General features: G+C 44.0%; 1 protein-coding gene across 1 annotated transcript in view; it reads right to left on the reverse strand.

Annotated features, from left to right (window-relative positions):
* Positions 1-17,922, reverse strand: part of SLC22A23 (solute carrier family 22 member 23) — a 216,463-nt gene that overhangs the window by 24,286 nt on the left and 174,255 nt on the right. The window contains exons 4-8 of the mRNA XM_077492120.1: positions 14,683-14,851; positions 12,066-12,193; positions 10,146-10,248; positions 6,140-6,378; positions 3,666-3,698 (exon numbers count right to left, since the gene is read on the reverse strand). Coding sequence (XP_077348246.1) covers positions 3,666-3,698; positions 6,140-6,378; positions 10,146-10,248; positions 12,066-12,193; positions 14,683-14,851 — 672 coding nt within the window. The remainder of the gene's footprint in view (positions 1-3,665; positions 3,699-6,139; positions 6,379-10,145; positions 10,249-12,065; positions 12,194-14,682; positions 14,852-17,922) is intronic.

Consider the following 17,922-nt stretch of genomic DNA (forward strand, 5'->3'; position numbering starts at 1 on the left):
TCAATGAGTACCTGTGCGACTACGGCACCAGGACAGGGTCAGGGGAGCTTGGTTTTTTCTCACCACGCCAGTGGGGCATGATCAGGGATGCATGCACTGTCCTGTCACCGTTTGAGGAGGCCACAAGGATGGTGAGCAGTGACAGTGCATGCATCAGTGACACTGTACCTCTTGTCCACCTCTTGGAGCATACGCTGCGTGGAATAATGGACAGGGCACTTGAGGCAGAACAGAGGCAGGAAGAGGAGGACTTCCTTGCCTCTCAAGGCCCCCTTTATCCAGACAGTGTTCCTGCTGTGCCACCCATCACACAGGAAGAGGGTGAGGAGGAGGAAGAGGAGGAGGAGGATGATTGTGTCAGCATGGAGGTGGAGGCTGGCACTCAGCATCAGCAGCAGCAGTCTTATAGGGATGATTTACAGTCCCAAGAAACACGTGGACTTGTACGTGGCTGGGAGGAGGTAGCTGCGGATCATGTTGTCCTTAGTGACCCAGAGGACTCCGGACCGAATGCCTCAGCTAACCTACGCTGCATGGCCTCCCTGATCCTGCAAAGCCTGCGGAAGGATCCTCGTATTCTTCGGATCAAGGAGAGGGACCATTACTGGCTGGCCACTCTCCTTGATCCACGGTACAAGGGTAAGGTTGCCGACCTTATCTTGCCATCGCAGAGGGAGCAGAGGATGAGACATCTCCGGGAGGCCTTGCAGAAAGCTCTGTGCAATGCGTTCCCAGAGACTGGGAGGTTACAAACTCCTGGTCCTGGACAACGTGTTGCTGAGGCATCGGTCAGAAGGAGCGGTGGAGAAGGTGGCCGTCTGACTGATGCTTTCAGACAATTTTTTAGTCCGCAGCCCCAAGGTATGATTGGTTCCAGCACCCATCGCCAGCGTCTAATTTAAATGGTGCAGGAATACCTAGGGGCAAGGTCAGACTTGGACACCTTTCCCACCGAAAATCCTCTGGCTTACCGGGTCTTGAGGATGGATCACTGGCCAGAGCTTGCACAGTATGCAATTGAGCTACTGGCCTGTCCTGCATCCAGCTTTCTTTCGGAACGCACCTTCAGTGCTGCTGGTGGCTTTGTTACCGATCACAGGGTGCGCCTGTCCACCGAATCAGTTGATCGACTGACCTTCATCAAGATGAATCAGTCTTGGATCACCCACAGCTACCAAGCACCTGAAGCTGATGTAACCGAATAATTTTTTTTGAAATACCACATCCTTTCAAGACTGCCTATGCTGATGCTGAGTGACTGTCCTGTTATGTTGATTGTCTATCCTCTTCCTCCTCCGCTGATATGTTGGAAGAACATTTTTGGTTCTGGGTGATGCCAGCAGCCCAATTTTTCTGCCCCTGTTTAACAGGGGCGTTTAATTACAATTTTTGATGCAATGCTTTGCAGCAGGGCTAATTCCTGCAATAAAACTAGAGTATATGGCAGAGGTTGGAGTGTGGTGGCACCAGCACCAGTGCCTAAGGCCCAATTTTTCTGCCCCTGTTTAACAGGGGCGTTTAAGTACAATTTTTGATGCAATGCTTTGCAGCAGGGCTAATTCCTGCAATAAAACTAGAGTATATGGCAGAGGTTGCAGTGTGATGGCACCAGTGCCTAAGGCCCAATTTTTCTGCCCCTGTTTAACAGGGACATGTAATTACAATTCTTGATATAATATTTCACAGGAGGGCCCCTTCCTGTGCCCACCCAGAGTAACGGTGAGGACTTATAGTGTTGGGGCACCAGCACCACAACCACCAAAGGTCAATTTTTCTACCACTGTTCAACAATGGCATGCAATTACAATTCTTGATATAATCGTTCACAGCAGGGCGCTCCAGCGCCCACCAAGAGTCACTTTGAGGGCTTACAATGTTGTGGCAAAACCAACACCTTGTTCCGCCATTTCTGCAGAGCATATAGGGCAGGCCCCTACTTTCAAACATCCAACTTACAAACATCAGACAGCAGCAAGTGAGATGAAAAAAGATGGACGACAAAACAAATTATACAGGGGTGATAACCCTTCCCTATGTTTTCCAAAAAGCTTAAAAATAGTTTTTTTGACTGGAGCTACACTTTAAAAATGTACCAGTTGAAAATTACAAACAGATTCAACTTAACACAACAAACCTACACAGTCCCTGTCTTGTTTGCACCGCCTGTATACTGCTGTTCTGAGTATATAGGGCCTGGGGGCCACACGCATTTCCTTTTTTTAATATGGGTACAGGGTTCCCCTTAATATGCGTACAAGACCCAAATAGGCTGGTAATGGGCAGGGAGGGCTACCCATGCCATTTTTCTGAATGATTTTCAACCATATTGCAGGAACCAGATATAACATTAAAACCGCAAGCAGTTTTAAATGGTGTTATTTCCGTTTAATGTCATTTTGTGCAGGGACTGTTCTAAACACGGGAAACACGTGGCACTTCACAGGCATACTACAGACACCCCCCAGGCACCATATTTAAAGGAATATTTCACTTTTTTTTTTTCACTTTAATTGTCATTAAAATCAGTGCTCCCGCCAAAACGTCCGTTTTTAAAACTTTTTTTTGCATTGACCCATGTCCCCTGAGGCAGGAGTCAGGTCCCCAAACCCTTTTTAGGACAATATCTTGCATATTAGCCGTTAAAATTAGCACTTTCCATTTCGAACGTTCGAGTCCCATAGACTTCAATGGGGTTCTAACGTTCGTAACGAACGTGGGGTCCGTTCGAAAGTTCTGGTGCGAACCGAACCGGGGGGTGTTCGGCTCATCCCTAGTGGTGATGTTAGATTAGTAAAATGCTCACATTGAGAGGGGGCATGATAGCGATTTACAAATACCTCAATGGTGATCCTAGCGTCGGAAAAAAACGTTTCAGTCTCGGGGAGTGTGAGAGGACACGGGGCCACACAATGAGATTGGAGGAGAAACGGTTTAACCTTAAGCTGTGGAAGTAAACTCCCCTATCGTTTTCAGCCAAGGAAGCTGCCATCTTTGCCTCTGTTTAATCTTCAACTGCTATGGTGCTGCACATGTGATTCGTTATGACACCAGCCATTGGATGGTTTGATAGTTTGGCTGAGAGCACAGCCAATGTGCAGTTAGCATTCCCGGCATGCCTTTTTTTTTTTTTTTTTTAACTGTTTAAATCCATGGGTTTACTTCCACTTTAAACAATCTGTTCAATATACACCCAGTAAAGTAGGCTTTTACACTACATAGTTGTTGGCAAATTTAAAGGAGGTTTTACAATCAATCTGTGATATAAAATAGGCAATAAATGTGCCTCCCAACAAAGAAGTAAATAACATCCTGAAGGCCTTTTAGAATTCTACTCATTTGGGCATGTCAGATTGCTATTGCTCCACTGTACATTGTGGTTCCTCCTGCCTATCCTTGCAAGATACAGTAGAGACGTATGGGCCGGAAAGGAGAAAGCACTGAGCACAACAGTAGACAATAAAAATCGGTGCCGGATTCTCAAGTGTTGATTACAGTTGTTTTCACCAGAAAAAGAGGCGAGTATTTTTTTTTTCTTATTTGCAGGCGCATGGTTATTGGCCATTTTATTTTAGCAACAGATTCACTCTAAGGTGTTGACATTCTAAGTATTACATTATCAGATATATTCTGTTTAGCAAGGAGAAATTTCAAAATGAATGTCATACCTGTATCAGGACGTTGTGTATACTTTCCAATCACTTATCACCAAAGAAAGCGTTGCAAGAAAAAAAAAAAAAAAAAGAAGTAAAAAAAAAATCAGTGAATCTAATCAAATTGTGCAATCACCCTAAAACAACTTAACACTTTGCATAGCAATTTAATTACATTCAGATTAAATATCTTTGACAGAAGTGACTCCCCTTAATGAATCCTGAAGCCAAAGATAGAATGTAATTGGAATGGAAATGCACATGCAGAAATGGAGAGGATTCTGTAGCTGTACACTGCCATGAGTCATATTTAACAAGGGAATGTGCAGGTTTATCTACAGGAAAATAGTAGGCTTTTTATTATTAAAGAGACCATCACTACTAGAAGGATTTCTGCTCCACCATTAAACTCACATCTGGGAACATTTAGGCTCCATGCACACTGGACGTTAAAATAACAATAGTTAATAACTTGACTTACACCTATAGGCACAGTATGTGCATTAGACTTGTGCACAAAGGAAAATTTTGTTTAGTTTCGGTTCGTTGTCATTCGGAAAATACATAATTTCGTTCTGTTATATTCGTTATGTTACGTTAATACGTTGTTGGATAATTCGTTATTATTCGTAGAGTGCCGAATTCATTCGTTCGTATTCGTTGAAATTCGTATTTATGTATGTATAGACATTTGTGATAATGATTCGTAGTTTGGAAAGTTGATTGTTTATTGAATCTTTTAACACACACAATGACAACATCTCTTCTCCTCGGCTCAAATACAATACAACACCCTTCTAACTCAGTTCTCAGGAATGCACTTTGCCAGTAATCCATCTTCCGGCACAAAATTTATTAGCTGATTGGACTATAAGATTTACTTTGAGCTGACCTTTTGTTTCATTAGATCTTTAAAGAATTACCGAATTCATTCGAATTCATTCGTTATATTTCTTTCGTATTCGTTGTTATTCGTTATTTTTTTATTCGGACATTCGGATGCATCCGAATGTCCAAAAGATGCAAAATTCGCCCGAATTTCGATTTGTTACGAAACAAATTGCACAAGCCTAGCCTTAAGCAGCGCTGAATGGAAAAAAAACTGAAGCGCCCGGAAGGAGCAGCTATACTAACTATGCAATGTTAGTACAGTGATCTCCCCTGCTGATCTATTGTGTTCCGCCCCCGCCAGAACACAGCGGTCTGATTGGATGCCGATCAGCAGACCTTTTTTGTTCATGCCCCTCCAACAGAAGACGGCTGAACGGTCCAAAAACATAGTGGTAGGTTATTTGGCACATTTGCCTTTTATTTGCTTGTAAATGCTTTAAAGGAAAAGTTCACCTTTTTTTAAAAGAAATTATAAACGCACATCTTTTTGCAGGTAAAAAAAAGTGCATTTATAATTTTTTTTTTTCTTAGCAGCCTGTACAACGTTGCACCCGCAGTCAGCTGATCAGAGGTGCAATCTCAGGCTCCTGCAGACTGTCAGTGTAGCTGTCTGCCTGTACCTCATTACCAGCAGGCAGCTACAGAACAAGAAGAATCAATGAACTACCTGGAGTGCTCATCAAATGGGAGTTGTAATTCTCCCATTCACGGAACTCTGTGAATAAATGAGGTGGCCGGGTAGATTGTGACAGCAGGTGCGAGGAGATGATCTGCGGCCTGCTGTCACAACAGGGACTCGGGAAGGTGGGAGGGTGTGGGGGCTGCTCTTTTAGTAACATGTTGCACCCTGGATATGGGTGTAACATGTTATGAAGGATGAATGTATCCTTTAACGTGAGCCTAAATCCAAAGTGACAACCTAACTTAATGTAGAAGAATAGGTGTGCCCCCTACATGAAAATTCCTATTTGTGCTGATAGGTCATTCTGGCCCTGGACATTGTATTGTTAAATAGGAGCAAGGCTTATATCTAGCCTGCAATACCTGAAAGGAGGAGCTCCTGGTGGCAAGAGGTACGTCACCTTGTAGGGATGTTAATTGTTTAATTTTATCCACAAATTTTCTTTATGGGTCAGGGGTTTATATGAATGGTTCTGTGTCGTCCATAAAACTCTGTATAGGATTGTGGCATATTATAAATACAGGAAATAACTAAACCACAAAGTTGTAGTTTATTTTACTTCCAGCTAAGTTGTCACTTAACACTGTTACTAAAGCAAACATTCCCATGCTACAGCTGACATAATTCCACTGTTGGCCTGGTTTTATGCAGATTAGTATAGCACTGAGAAACACAATATTTGATCTCCAAACACATTAATATGTGGTGTTCAGTCTTAACACAAGCTTAAGAACCACTAGCAAATGAAGAACTCTACATTATACTCTCTGAGCATAGAAGGGATCTGCAGTAAAAACACATCTACAAGAATAGATATATGATAATTAGTGTGGCATTTCTCTTACACACTTTTATTTTATTTTTTTACAGACAGGGAACTACTACCTGCACAACTGACAACTAACATGTAACTTACAATTTAGAAGTCCTAGCTGAAGAAGAGACGCAAGGGCAGTTAAAATCATGAACAGAAGCAATCCTCCTCTCCTTCCTAAAAATCCAACAACGGGGCACATTGCCAGGCATGATGCAAGCGTAATTCCTGCCATAGCAAAATAGTTGGCGTAGAAGTTGTGCATGATGCTTGTGTTCATGTTGACTTCAGGGTCCATAAGACTTTTGGCAAAACAGTGGTGTATCCCATATCCAGTCAGCCTGCACATGGTGGAAAATAACAGAGATTAGAGACTTGATGTGAACATCTATCTACAAAAAATATGCAATAAAAGTATACCAATAGTAATAAAAGTATATACTATTTTGTAGCTTGATACAAACAAAATCACAATAAAATCTGGGAAACTTGTTGTGTACATAGCGTTAGGTTTTATAGTAACAATAACGTAAGTAAAATGAGAATTTAATGGTTCAGGAACTCATCTCAGTATAGTAACAACAAAGCATCTAACCAATGAAGCGGACCTAGGTACTGTAGTAATACAGCATTTTACAGCCTAAGGCAGGGATCCTCAAACTACGGCCCTCCAGCTGTTGCGGAACTACACATCCCATGATGCATTATAAAACTCTGACATTCACAGACATGACTAGGCATGATGGGAATTGTAGTTCCTGAACAACTGGAGGGCCGTAGTTTGAAGACCCCTGGCCTAAGGGGTCCATTTACACCAGCCCTAAGGCTACCTTGCCCATTGGAGTCCCAATGCAGGAATCAGGCAATTTCTCTGCTATCCTATGGGTTCAGTTCACACAAATGTGCTGTAAATAACATACAGCGAAGAAAAGGAGAAAAAAAAGAAAAACGAAGGATTACCGCCCTGCAGCATAAGTTAAAAACACATACCAATGTCTTAACTGGTGTCATTGACCTTATAACCCTTTTGGGTCTACATAATGTACACCGTTTTCATGGCTCATTATCAAAGTATAAAAAAAAAAATTACAGAAGCTTCAAAACTGGAATCTCTTTAGCTGAACTGTAAAATTCATATATACTGTTGGGAGAACAGAATCAGATATCAAGTATACCAGGGGTCGGCAACCCGTGGGCCGCACCCATCCCACCGCCGCTACATCTCCGGCCCATCAATTAATTCACAGGCACACAGCCCACAGACACGTGACTGGATGTTTAATAGGGTTATCTGCAAAAGTGTCTGTTACATGATAAAATTGTAGCTATATACCTCATTAAGGGCGCTACTTGGCCGTCAGATTATTCGCCGTTTCTCTCCTCCCCTGACGTCATTCTCGGCCCTGCCCGTTAAATTGTCAGACGAGGAGAAGAGAGAGGTGGCGAGTAATCTGAGTGCCGAGTGGCACACTTAATGAGGAATATAACAGACACTTTTGCAGATAACAGTATTAAACAGTGAATAATAGGAATATTCAGGGTCATCTTTAATATTTTATCTGGACCCAGTCCACAGCCACCTCTGTACCCCCCAGTCCACAGCCACCACTGTATCCACCTCATCCCATCCACAGCCACGACTGTACCCCCCTGTCCACAGCCACTTATGTACCCCCCTACACAGCCACCACTGTACTCCCCTGTCCACAGCCACCTCTGTACCCCCCTGTCCACAGCCACCTCTGTACCCCCCTGTCCACAGCCACCTCTGTACCCCCCTGTCCACAGCCACCTCTGTACTCCCCTGTCCACAGCCACCTCTGTACCCCCCTGTCCACAGCCACCTCTGTACCCCCCCAGTCCACAGCCACCTCTGTATGCCCCCCATGTCCACAGCAACCTCTGTACCTCTCAGTCCACAGCCACCTTATCGCCCCTGTCCACAGCCATCCCTGTATCGCCCCTGTCCACAGCTACCCCTGTATCGCCCCTGTCCACAGCTACCCCTGTATCGCCCCTGTCCACAGCTACCCCTGTATCGCCCCTGTCCACAGCTACCCCTGTATCGCCCCTGTCCAAAGCTACCCCTGTATCGCCCCTGTTCACAGCCACCCCTTTATCGCCCCTGTCCACAGCCACCTCTGTACCCCCCTGTCCAAAGCCACCTCTGTACCCCCCCTGTCCACAGCCGCCTCTGTATCCACCCCCCATCCACAGCCACCTCTGTATCCATCCCCCCGTCCACACCCACCTGTGTATCCACCCCCCTGTCCACAGCCACCTCAGTACCCCCCCCATCTACAGCCACCTCTGTACCCCCCGTCCACAGCCACCTCTGTAACCCCCCCCCCCCGTCCACAGCCACCTCTGTACCCCCCCCCCCCACGTCCACAGCCACCTGTGTACCCCCCCGTCCACAGCCACCTGTGTACCCCCCAGTCCACAGCCACCTGTGTACCCCCCAGTCCACAGCCACCTGTGTATCCCCCCTGTCCACAGCCACCTGTGTATCCCCCCTGTCCACAGCCACCTGTGTATCCCCCCTGTCCACAGCCACCTGTGTATCCCCCCTGTCCACAGCCACCTGTGTATCCCCCCTGTCCACAGCCACCTGTGTATCTTCCCTGTCCACAGCCACCTGTGTATCCCCCCTGTCCACAGCCACCTGTGTATCCCCCCTGTCCACAGCCACTTGTGTATCCCCCCTGTCCACAACCACCTGTGTATCCCTCCTGTCCACAGCCACCTGTGTATCCCCCCTGTCCACAGCCACCTGTGTATCCCCCCTGTCCACAGCCACCTGTGTATCCCCCCTGTTCACAGCCACCTGTGTATCCCCCCTGTTCACAGCCACCTGTGTATCCCCCCTGTTCACAGCCACCTGTGTACCCCCCAGTCCACAGCCACCTGTGTATCCCCCCTGTCCACAGCCACCTGTGTATCCCCCCTGTCCACAGCCACCTGTGTATTCCCCCCCCCTGTCCACAGCCACCTGTGTATTCCCCCCCCCCCCCCCTGTCCACAGCCACCTGTGTATTCCCCCCCCCTGTCCACAGCCACCTGTGTATCCCCCCCTGTCCACAGCCACCTGTGTATCCCCCCCTGTCCACAGCCACCTGTGTATCCCCCCTGTCCACGGCCACCTCTTTACCCCCCAGTCCATGGCCACCTCTGAATCCACCCCCCATCGTCCACAGCCACCTGTGTACCCCCTCCTGTCCACAGCCACCTGTGTATTCCCCCTGTCCACAGCCACCTGTGTATTCCCCCTGTCCACAGCCACCTGTGTATCCCCCCTGTCCACAGCCACCTGTGTATCCCCCCTGTCCACAGCCACCTGTGTATCCCCCCTGTTCACAGCCACCTGTGTATCCCCCCTGTTCACAGCCACCTGTGTATCCCCCCTGTCCACAGCCACCTGTGTATCCCCCCTGTCCACAGCCACCTGTGTATCCCCCCTGTCCACAGCCTCCTCTGTACCCCCCCCGTTCGCAGCCACCTCTGTACCCCCCTGTCCACAGCCACCTCTGTACCCCCCTCTCCTGTCTACAGCCACCTCTGTACCCCCGTCATGTCCACATCCACCTCTGTATCCCCCCTGTACCCCCACAACTGCATTTATTAGCAGGTGAATGCGAGCCTCCAAGCATTCACATACATTAAATCCGGCCCTTAAGTTGAAAAAGGTTGCTGACCCCAGAAGTATACAATGGGGGAGATTAACGACAATTGGAACACTCAGAACCTGGTGGATATGTGCTTCTAACTTCAGCTTGTATAATTAAGCTATGATAATGAAATCTGGAAGCAGATTGGTTCCTTTACACAGCTGCACCAGATTTTGCACTCTCCAATTTTAGTACATCTCCCCCAGTGTTTCACTTAAAGAATGCCTGATATGTTTAGGTTTGTGAAAACTCAAGTGTAAATCCCTCTTTATAACTGGGTTATCCAGCTTCTTCCAAAAGAGGGAAAATTACCACTAAGCAGGGCAGTTGAAGATTGGAATAAGACATGCCGGACTGGGAACATTTCTCACTAGAACCATGCAGAGTACATACAAGTATTTTAGCCATCATTGACCAATGAAATGCCTTGAGATACTTACGAATTCACACAGAGAACAAGAATATTCTTCCACAAATTCCTTGTTCCCACTACTTTCACAATGCAAACTTTTTTTGGTCTGCTCAGTAGCTCTCTCTCCAATTCTGAAATAAAGGAATGCATCTATTAAGTATCACAGACAATAAACATTGATCAGTATGCATGGTGGATGGCAAATGCATAAAATGCCATCATACCTAGCATTGGTACAGTATATACCGTAAGGCAGGCATGTCCAAAGTCCGGCCAGTCTGTATGTGTATGTATGTGTCTGTGTGTGTATGTATGTCTGTATGTGTGTGTGTGCATTTGTCTGTATGTGTGTGCATGTGTCTGTGTGTTACTTTTAATCCAGACCCCCCCCCCATCCTTGTACCATCAGAACTGCTTTTGTGGGGCTTGTGTATGTAATAGCAGCCAGGACTGCTGCTCCTCTGAAAAGCAAGCCATACACAGATCGCTTTTCAGAGGCATTTTAAAGGTGGTAAAGAGGCCTCCTCACCACCTGTTTTGAGCCCGTAAATGCAGCATCACTATACCACAACTGTGCAATCCACACAGTTGCGGGGTAGTTGCAGTGCAGGCCCATTCACCCTGGGTATACCTCCAGCTGCAGCCACAGCATGTGTACACCCCCAGCTGCTCCCTCTGAAGCTAAAGGGGGAGAAGTTGGGGGTGGTAAAAACAACTTAACCATGTGGTTTTACTGCCCCTCCAACAAGCCCTTGGTTCACATCTGTGTAGCTGCATGCTGCTTGTAGGGCAGCCCATGCATTTCAATGGGCTTCCCTACCCACAAAAATGCAGGGAAAGAAGTCCCAGAGCTTTTTTTTTTTTTAATTGCACTGCACCAAAAGCACCCCACGTTTCCAATGTGTGGGGTACCATTAAGAATTAACGGTACCCCTAAAGAGCAGAGCATTCATCTGCGTGTCGGGAACGAGCGCGGCAATGGCAAGAGAATTCTTGTTGGGCAGTGTATGAGTGCTCGAATTACCGAATTTTAATGGTTCACAGAATGTCAGGCAAAATGGTCAGCCCTCACGCATGTTCACTTCATCAAATCTGGCCCTCTTTTAAAAAAGTTTGGACACCCCTGCCGTAAGGTCAAAAGTTTGTGAACGTCTGACTCATATAATGACTCAAAGGGGTTTCACATCCCATTTCAAAACCACAAGCATTGATATGGAGTTGACTTCCCCTCTTAACAGCCTCCATTCTTTTAGAAATGCTTCCTCCAAGATTTTGGTATGTATCTATGGGAATTTGTGTCCATTCAGCCAGAAGTGTTTGCAATCAATGTTTTAGTTAATACTAAAGTTGTTCAGTAGGGTTTTAGGTCAGGGTTATATGCAAGCTACACATTTTCCTTCATATCACATGCATGGAACCATGTCTTTATAGACCTAACGTTATGCAAAGTCATACTGGCCTTGCCACTAAGTTGAAAGTGCACAGTTGTGTAAAATGTCTTTGTACTTTTTAGCCCTAACAGAACCCTTAATTGGAAAGACCTCATCTCAATAATTAGAACAATTTGTATGTGTGTCATCCATCATACAAAAATGTACTCAGAAAATTGTCTGGCTGACCTGTTTTACAAAAATATTAGTTGTCTGGAGTCCGTAATTTGAGTCACAAACCTTAAACAAGCATGGAGTTGGCCATATTTGTTCCAGGATAGGGACTTGCGAAAGTCACTAGATTAGCAAGACACCATGACAGCACTTACAGAAGAAAAAGTCAGCAATGGCAGCCTGCATGTTTCTTCACTACAGGTTTCCTTTAAGAAAAGCATCTGTACCACTGATCTAATGAAAGATTCCAGCCATGTACAGTACAGAATACATAGTGACAAAAGCCAAGCTTCCTATGCACAGTTTACTACATTATAATATTTACTATGACACACAATGCCTACCTGGCATCACTCCTTTAATGTCACTTTCTGTGTTCACTCTGTTTCTGTGAAGGATCTGAAGAATTTGCTTCTTAGAAGTTTCAAACTGCATTGTAGCCATCTGCCATCTCAGAGACTCCGGAAAGATGCTTTAAAGATAAGTGAAATTATGATTTAAAAACAGCAAAGGTAGAAGAATAAGGGCTTGTAAAAATGATAATGCATGCTATGACCTGTGTAGTAATGCATGTTACCACAATGCAACACAGAGCGCTGCAGGTGTATACTACAAATGCACAGGTGAATATGCTATGTGTGTTGTGTTGCCCTGCGCTGCCTAATGCAATACACCTCAGCACACATAAATATGTTGTAATGTATTGCGTTATGGTGTGAATGGACTCTAAGCCCTTGTACACACGGTCGGACATTCCGACAACAAAATCCGTCGGATTTTGTCCGAAACTTGTGTTGCATACACACGGTCGGACAAAGTTGTCGGAAAATCCAATTGTTCAGAACGTGGTGACGTTATTTTGTTATGACGGAACAACGTTCAGGCTAGTAGCCAATAGCTTTGGTCTAGGAATTTGATCTGAGCATGCGTGGCACTTTGTCCAATCGGAATTCTCTACAAACGATCGGACAAAGTCTGATCGGATCATGTTGTCGGAAAATTTTATAGCCCAGCCCTAAAACTTTTTCGGTCGGATATTCCGACGGAAACAGTCAGATGGAGCCCACACATGGTCGGATTATCTGATAACGCGGTCCGATCGGACATTTTCCATCGGAATGTCCAACCATGTGTATAAGGGCTTAGAGAAAACAGTGGTATATTCAAAATAAACTTTGTATTTATTGTGAGCTTTGTGAATAGTTTATTAATGCTTTTCAAAAAGGGCTAAATTATGTGTTTTAATGATGCCTGCTTTAGGCCATGGTGATCCAGTGGTGGCTTGTTCATAGGGGGCGCACGGGCGCCGCACTACATGCAGAGCGCCGGACACATGGATTCAAACATTTTTTTGAAGCACGTGATTAGAGACGGAGGCTCTAATAGGCTTCAAAAACTGTGCACTGTGCACTGCGCCCGAAGCCCACCCAGTTATGCGACAATAGCGAATGAATATTCACTATTGTCACATGGATTTGACCTCCCGGCTAAATCAGGAAGCGGGTCCTGAGACCTGTTTCCCGATTGGCCGAAAGGAGAAGCTACCTTATTGGCTGAGGGAGGAGGAGGGAAGAGAGATCACTGCCGTGATGCTGAGAAGACGCACAGCGAGGAAACCACCCTGATGCTGAGGAGGAGACGCAGGGGAAGCCGGCAGCCCCTCACCTAGAGGGTAGCGCTGTCCGCGGTAAGTGTTGCGGGTGACCGACCCTTTGGTTGCGGTGTGCAGATGACCCAACCGGGGGGGGTTTGCCACCCCCCCCAAATATATCACCACTGTGGTGGCCGAATGCTTTATGGTGACTGTTCCCTTGGTCTGCAGAAAATAAGGGTTCATTTAAATCTTTGCAATTCACTCAAGTGCCTCTAAACTTTGGCTTACAAAAATAAGTAGTACCTTCTATTAAATTCAGCCTCCAAATTCCTTTTTTTTTGCCCCTCTGTTCCCGCTTTACCCTATATACTCTTACTTCTCTGAATATAGTTAGTTCCTTTCACTTTTCTATGTGTGCTCCCTGGGTTCAGTATTAGTTGCTGTGCTTGTATTTTACATCACTCATATCTTGTGCTTTTAATAAATTGTACTACTCCACTTAGATTTTAGCCTGGTTTTCTACATAATGCTATATATCTGGTCTTGCTAGAACTGCAGGATACCTAACACAAAGTAGTCTATGTATAAAACATGTGTTGTGTGACAAACATCTGAACATTCCGGAGGAAAATTGCTGTATTTGATCTATTATGTGTGGTTTCCATATCCTCAGCACCATCTATTGGCTGCAATACTTTTTGTTACCTGATCGAGGTATTTTAGGAAAAAAATGCATTGTGGCCACTAGGAGGCGCTGATGATATAGGAACTACGCATATTAGAGAAAATACGTCAATTTCCGTCCCGATTGTGTAAAGGTTTTGTCATATCTGCACATCAAACATTTTATACATAGACCCCTAATTTCCCCATCCTCTGTTATTCCAATGCATTTAGTCAAACTAGCTAAGTTTTACCAATATCATCTACATTTTTTGGGGGAAAATTCTAACTAAATTTTATGCTATCCTACTGCATATATTAGGCTGGATTCACAACTATGCATTTTTAGTGCTTTTTGCATTTTGCACTAGAGTCCATTTAACATGGTTTCCTATGGAACGCTGTAGTGCAAATCTGCAAAATGCAAAAAGCACAAAAAATGCATAGGTGAGAATCCAGCCCTACACAAGGAATTTTATATGAATAAACAACAGGACAGAAAAATATGTTTTAGTCTATAATCTAGAGTTCATTCATTTGAGAGTGAGACCACTTTTCTAGAGTCGACAGCAAGAAACTTTAATATGTAATAACCCCTACTGATAAAAAATAAAAAAAATAATGCTGAATGTGATATATTTTACTCTAAATATTGCTTTATAGGTTCTGTTATCCATGCAGAGGAAAGTAAATGGGACACTTACTACCAGTAGGAGAGCATCAAGATAAAAGGGCAGATGATGACAGCCTGGAGGATCTGCCAGTCTCTGCAGAGAGCTGCCAACCCTGGCAAAAGGAACTGTCCGGCCATTCCAATGAAACTGGCCACCATCGTGATCATGAATCTGTGGCCAGGAGGGCACAGCTCTATTCCTGGAAGAGAATAAATGACAGAAATTACATTATACAACACGGTGCCATTGCTTTATAAAGCCTTAATGTCACAAATTAGAGCATAAAAAAGGAAATGGGATCATTGTCTTCTTAATTTTACAATTTCCCAGCAGAGAAAAATGTAGTTAATCAGTTTCTATGGGTTCATTTTGATGCTCTAAGGCTTTTGCATAACTAGAACCATTTGTGTATTATGCATTTCTGTTTAATACACTGGAGATTTTAGAATACTTTTAGTTTTGTCATATTTTTTTTAATATAGAACATGAAAAACTCTGTTTACTAACATTTTATTTATCTGACAATGACGCTAATGGAGAGGGAATGTAAGTAGATGTGCTACCCACTGCAACCAATAATGATATTCCTACAGTCAATTTTCCCCAATTCTAGTACTGGTGGGTGATAAAAAAAAAAAAAAATATTGAAAAGAAAATTATATCCAACAAGATTAAGTCTTTCATGAACCCCAAAGGTCAGTCAGGTCGCTAGATACAGATATTTTTTCTCTTTTTTTATTTCATGCAGTAAACTTATCTTTAGATCTCATATATGTATGTATATATATATATATATATATATATATATATATATTTTTTTTTTTTTTTTTTTTAGTGTGCAGTGCCGATTAAGCGGGGAAAATCAGACAGAGAGGTTGTACAGAAGTCAATTGATAGACTTCTGCATAACCCAGTACCCATACCTGGATCGAAAATTGTCTGGTCTCATCTGAATTTCGATCCATGTATGTTCAAGGTTATAGTACTACTGTCATACAGGAAATTGCAGTGGTAATTAACTGTGGAGCCTCTTGGATCCTAGTTTTTAGATTGCAAACAGAGCCACAACTCCCCACCAAGCTGGAATTAGGTCCCGTCACAAAAATACTAAGCCCCACTCCTGTCATTCAGCTATCAAAAATGGCAGAATGACTACAGCCCATCGATGTGCTGGCATTTGACAGCTGAAAACTAGGCAGAGGGCTTCATGTTGATGGCTTTAAAGACTGACAATGGTAGTTTCAGACACCATGATGTGCCTACACTTCAGCAGTATCGTTATCTTAGGTAATATTTAGTAAAGGTAAAAATCACTTTACGCTGATGTTAGCCGTCAGCAAGTCTATTGCCTAATGAAACCTACTCCAACAAGCGGGAGTTGTGCCAGTCATCTGTTTAATACCACTTTACAAGTTTGCAAATACTTTTAAAGTAAGGCTTCACATTTAATAATGGCTTATAAATTCAGATAACCAGCCCAGAGAGGGCATAAAATGGCTCATACCAAACGATATGGATTAAGGTCAAATTAAGAGGCCAGTATAATTGTAAATCAGACTGAAAATGTTCTGTTTTTGCAGCAGTATGTACACTATGGTTCTAAAACCAAGTATATATTTTTTCATTTGTTGGCTAAATCTAAGTCCTAATGCATCATTAAAGAATTCCATATGGAATGCATCAAAGTCAAAAACACCTTTGATGGAAGCAGTGTGCTGAATCTATTCAACTTCATCTGTAATGATGTAATAGTAATAGTATGTATGAATGTGTTAGGGACCTTAGATTGTATGCGATTGTGACTGATGTGAATGATCAATGTATATGTAAAGAGCTGTGTAAATTGAAGGCGCTATACAAGTACCTGAAATAAATAAAATAAATACTGTATTTATCGGCGTATAACACGCACTTTTTTCCCCCAAAAATCAGGGGGAAATCGGGGGTGTGTGTTATACACCGATCCCCCGATATTGCTACCCGTGTCTGCCGTTCTCTGTGGCTTCCGGGTATTTTCGGCCACACTCGGCTGTACTCGGCTATCTTCGGCCACACTCAGCCGTTCTCAGTGGCTTTCGGCTTTCCGAGTGTGGCCGAAAACAGCCCAGAACGGCTGAGTGCAGCCGAAAATACCCAAAAGCCGGCGAGAACTACAGAGCGCCACCGAGATACACAGGACATCTGCTCTGTATCTCGGCGGCGCCATTTTTAAAAGACAAAAACATTGACAAGGCTGTAATGGAAGGCTGCATACGACTGACAAGGCTGCATATGACTGACAAGTCTGCATACGACTGACAAGTCTGCATACGACTGACAAGTCTGCATACGACTGACAAGCCTGCAATGCAAGGCTGCAAATGATACTGATAAGGCTGCATTGATGGGCAATTAAATGTAAGTTTTTTTCCTTAAACTTCCCTCCTAAAAGTTTTTTTCTTTTAAATTCCTTCCTAAACTTGGGGTGCGTGTTATACGCCGCCACGTGTTATACGCTGATAAATATGGTAAATGTCACTGGCCAGTGTTTGTAGCCTGGGCACCAAGGCTTCAGAGGCCTTTCTTTGGCTTTTGTCATAGATTTAATGGTAACCCATTTTTCAAACGTTATACAGAAGATTTTTTATACATGTTATTCCTCTACTAAAATCTACAGCAGGCTTTCTCAACCTTTTAACCCTAGAGGAACCCCAAAAATAATTTTCATGTCTCGAGGAACCCTTCCTAAAACCAAATCATCAGGGCTCAATAGGAACAATGCTCCTTACATTGGTGGTCAATAGGAAGAATGTCCCCCCTTAAAGTGGTGTTTAGAATGCCACCCTTAAAGACAGCTAAAAAGATATTTGGTTTCATGCTGCTGGCTTTGCTAAGTGGTGCTGAACCTTGAACTCTATAGACATCATCAAATAGGTGGTTCATCAGCCGCAGCTCAAGGAACCCCTAACAAACTCTGGAGGAACCCTGGTTGAGAAAGGCTGCTCTACAGGAGCCACGTTTTAATCCAGAATGGCAAAATAGAAACATTTAAACGTACATACAAACATATCATTATTTCATTTTTAGCTCAATATTTCTCCCCAAGAGAAATTTACTACAGGTAAATGATGAAGATCTCCAAGTCAGTCCATGTGTTCCTATCACATCGTAACATAATTATTTTACTTGTTAATAATCTAAAAATTCCAAACGATTGGAATGTCCTAAGTTTGGAGATCACTATTTCACATTTCTGCTGTATGTCTACATCTACTGATGCTATAAAAATAC

Source organism: Lithobates pipiens, unplaced genomic scaffold, assembly GCF_037356315.1.
Source record: "Lithobates pipiens isolate NorthernLeopardFrog02 unplaced genomic scaffold, aLitPip1_a1.2 Scaffold_19, whole genome shotgun sequence".
Lineage (NCBI taxonomy): Eukaryota > Metazoa > Chordata > Amphibia > Anura > Ranidae > Lithobates > Lithobates pipiens.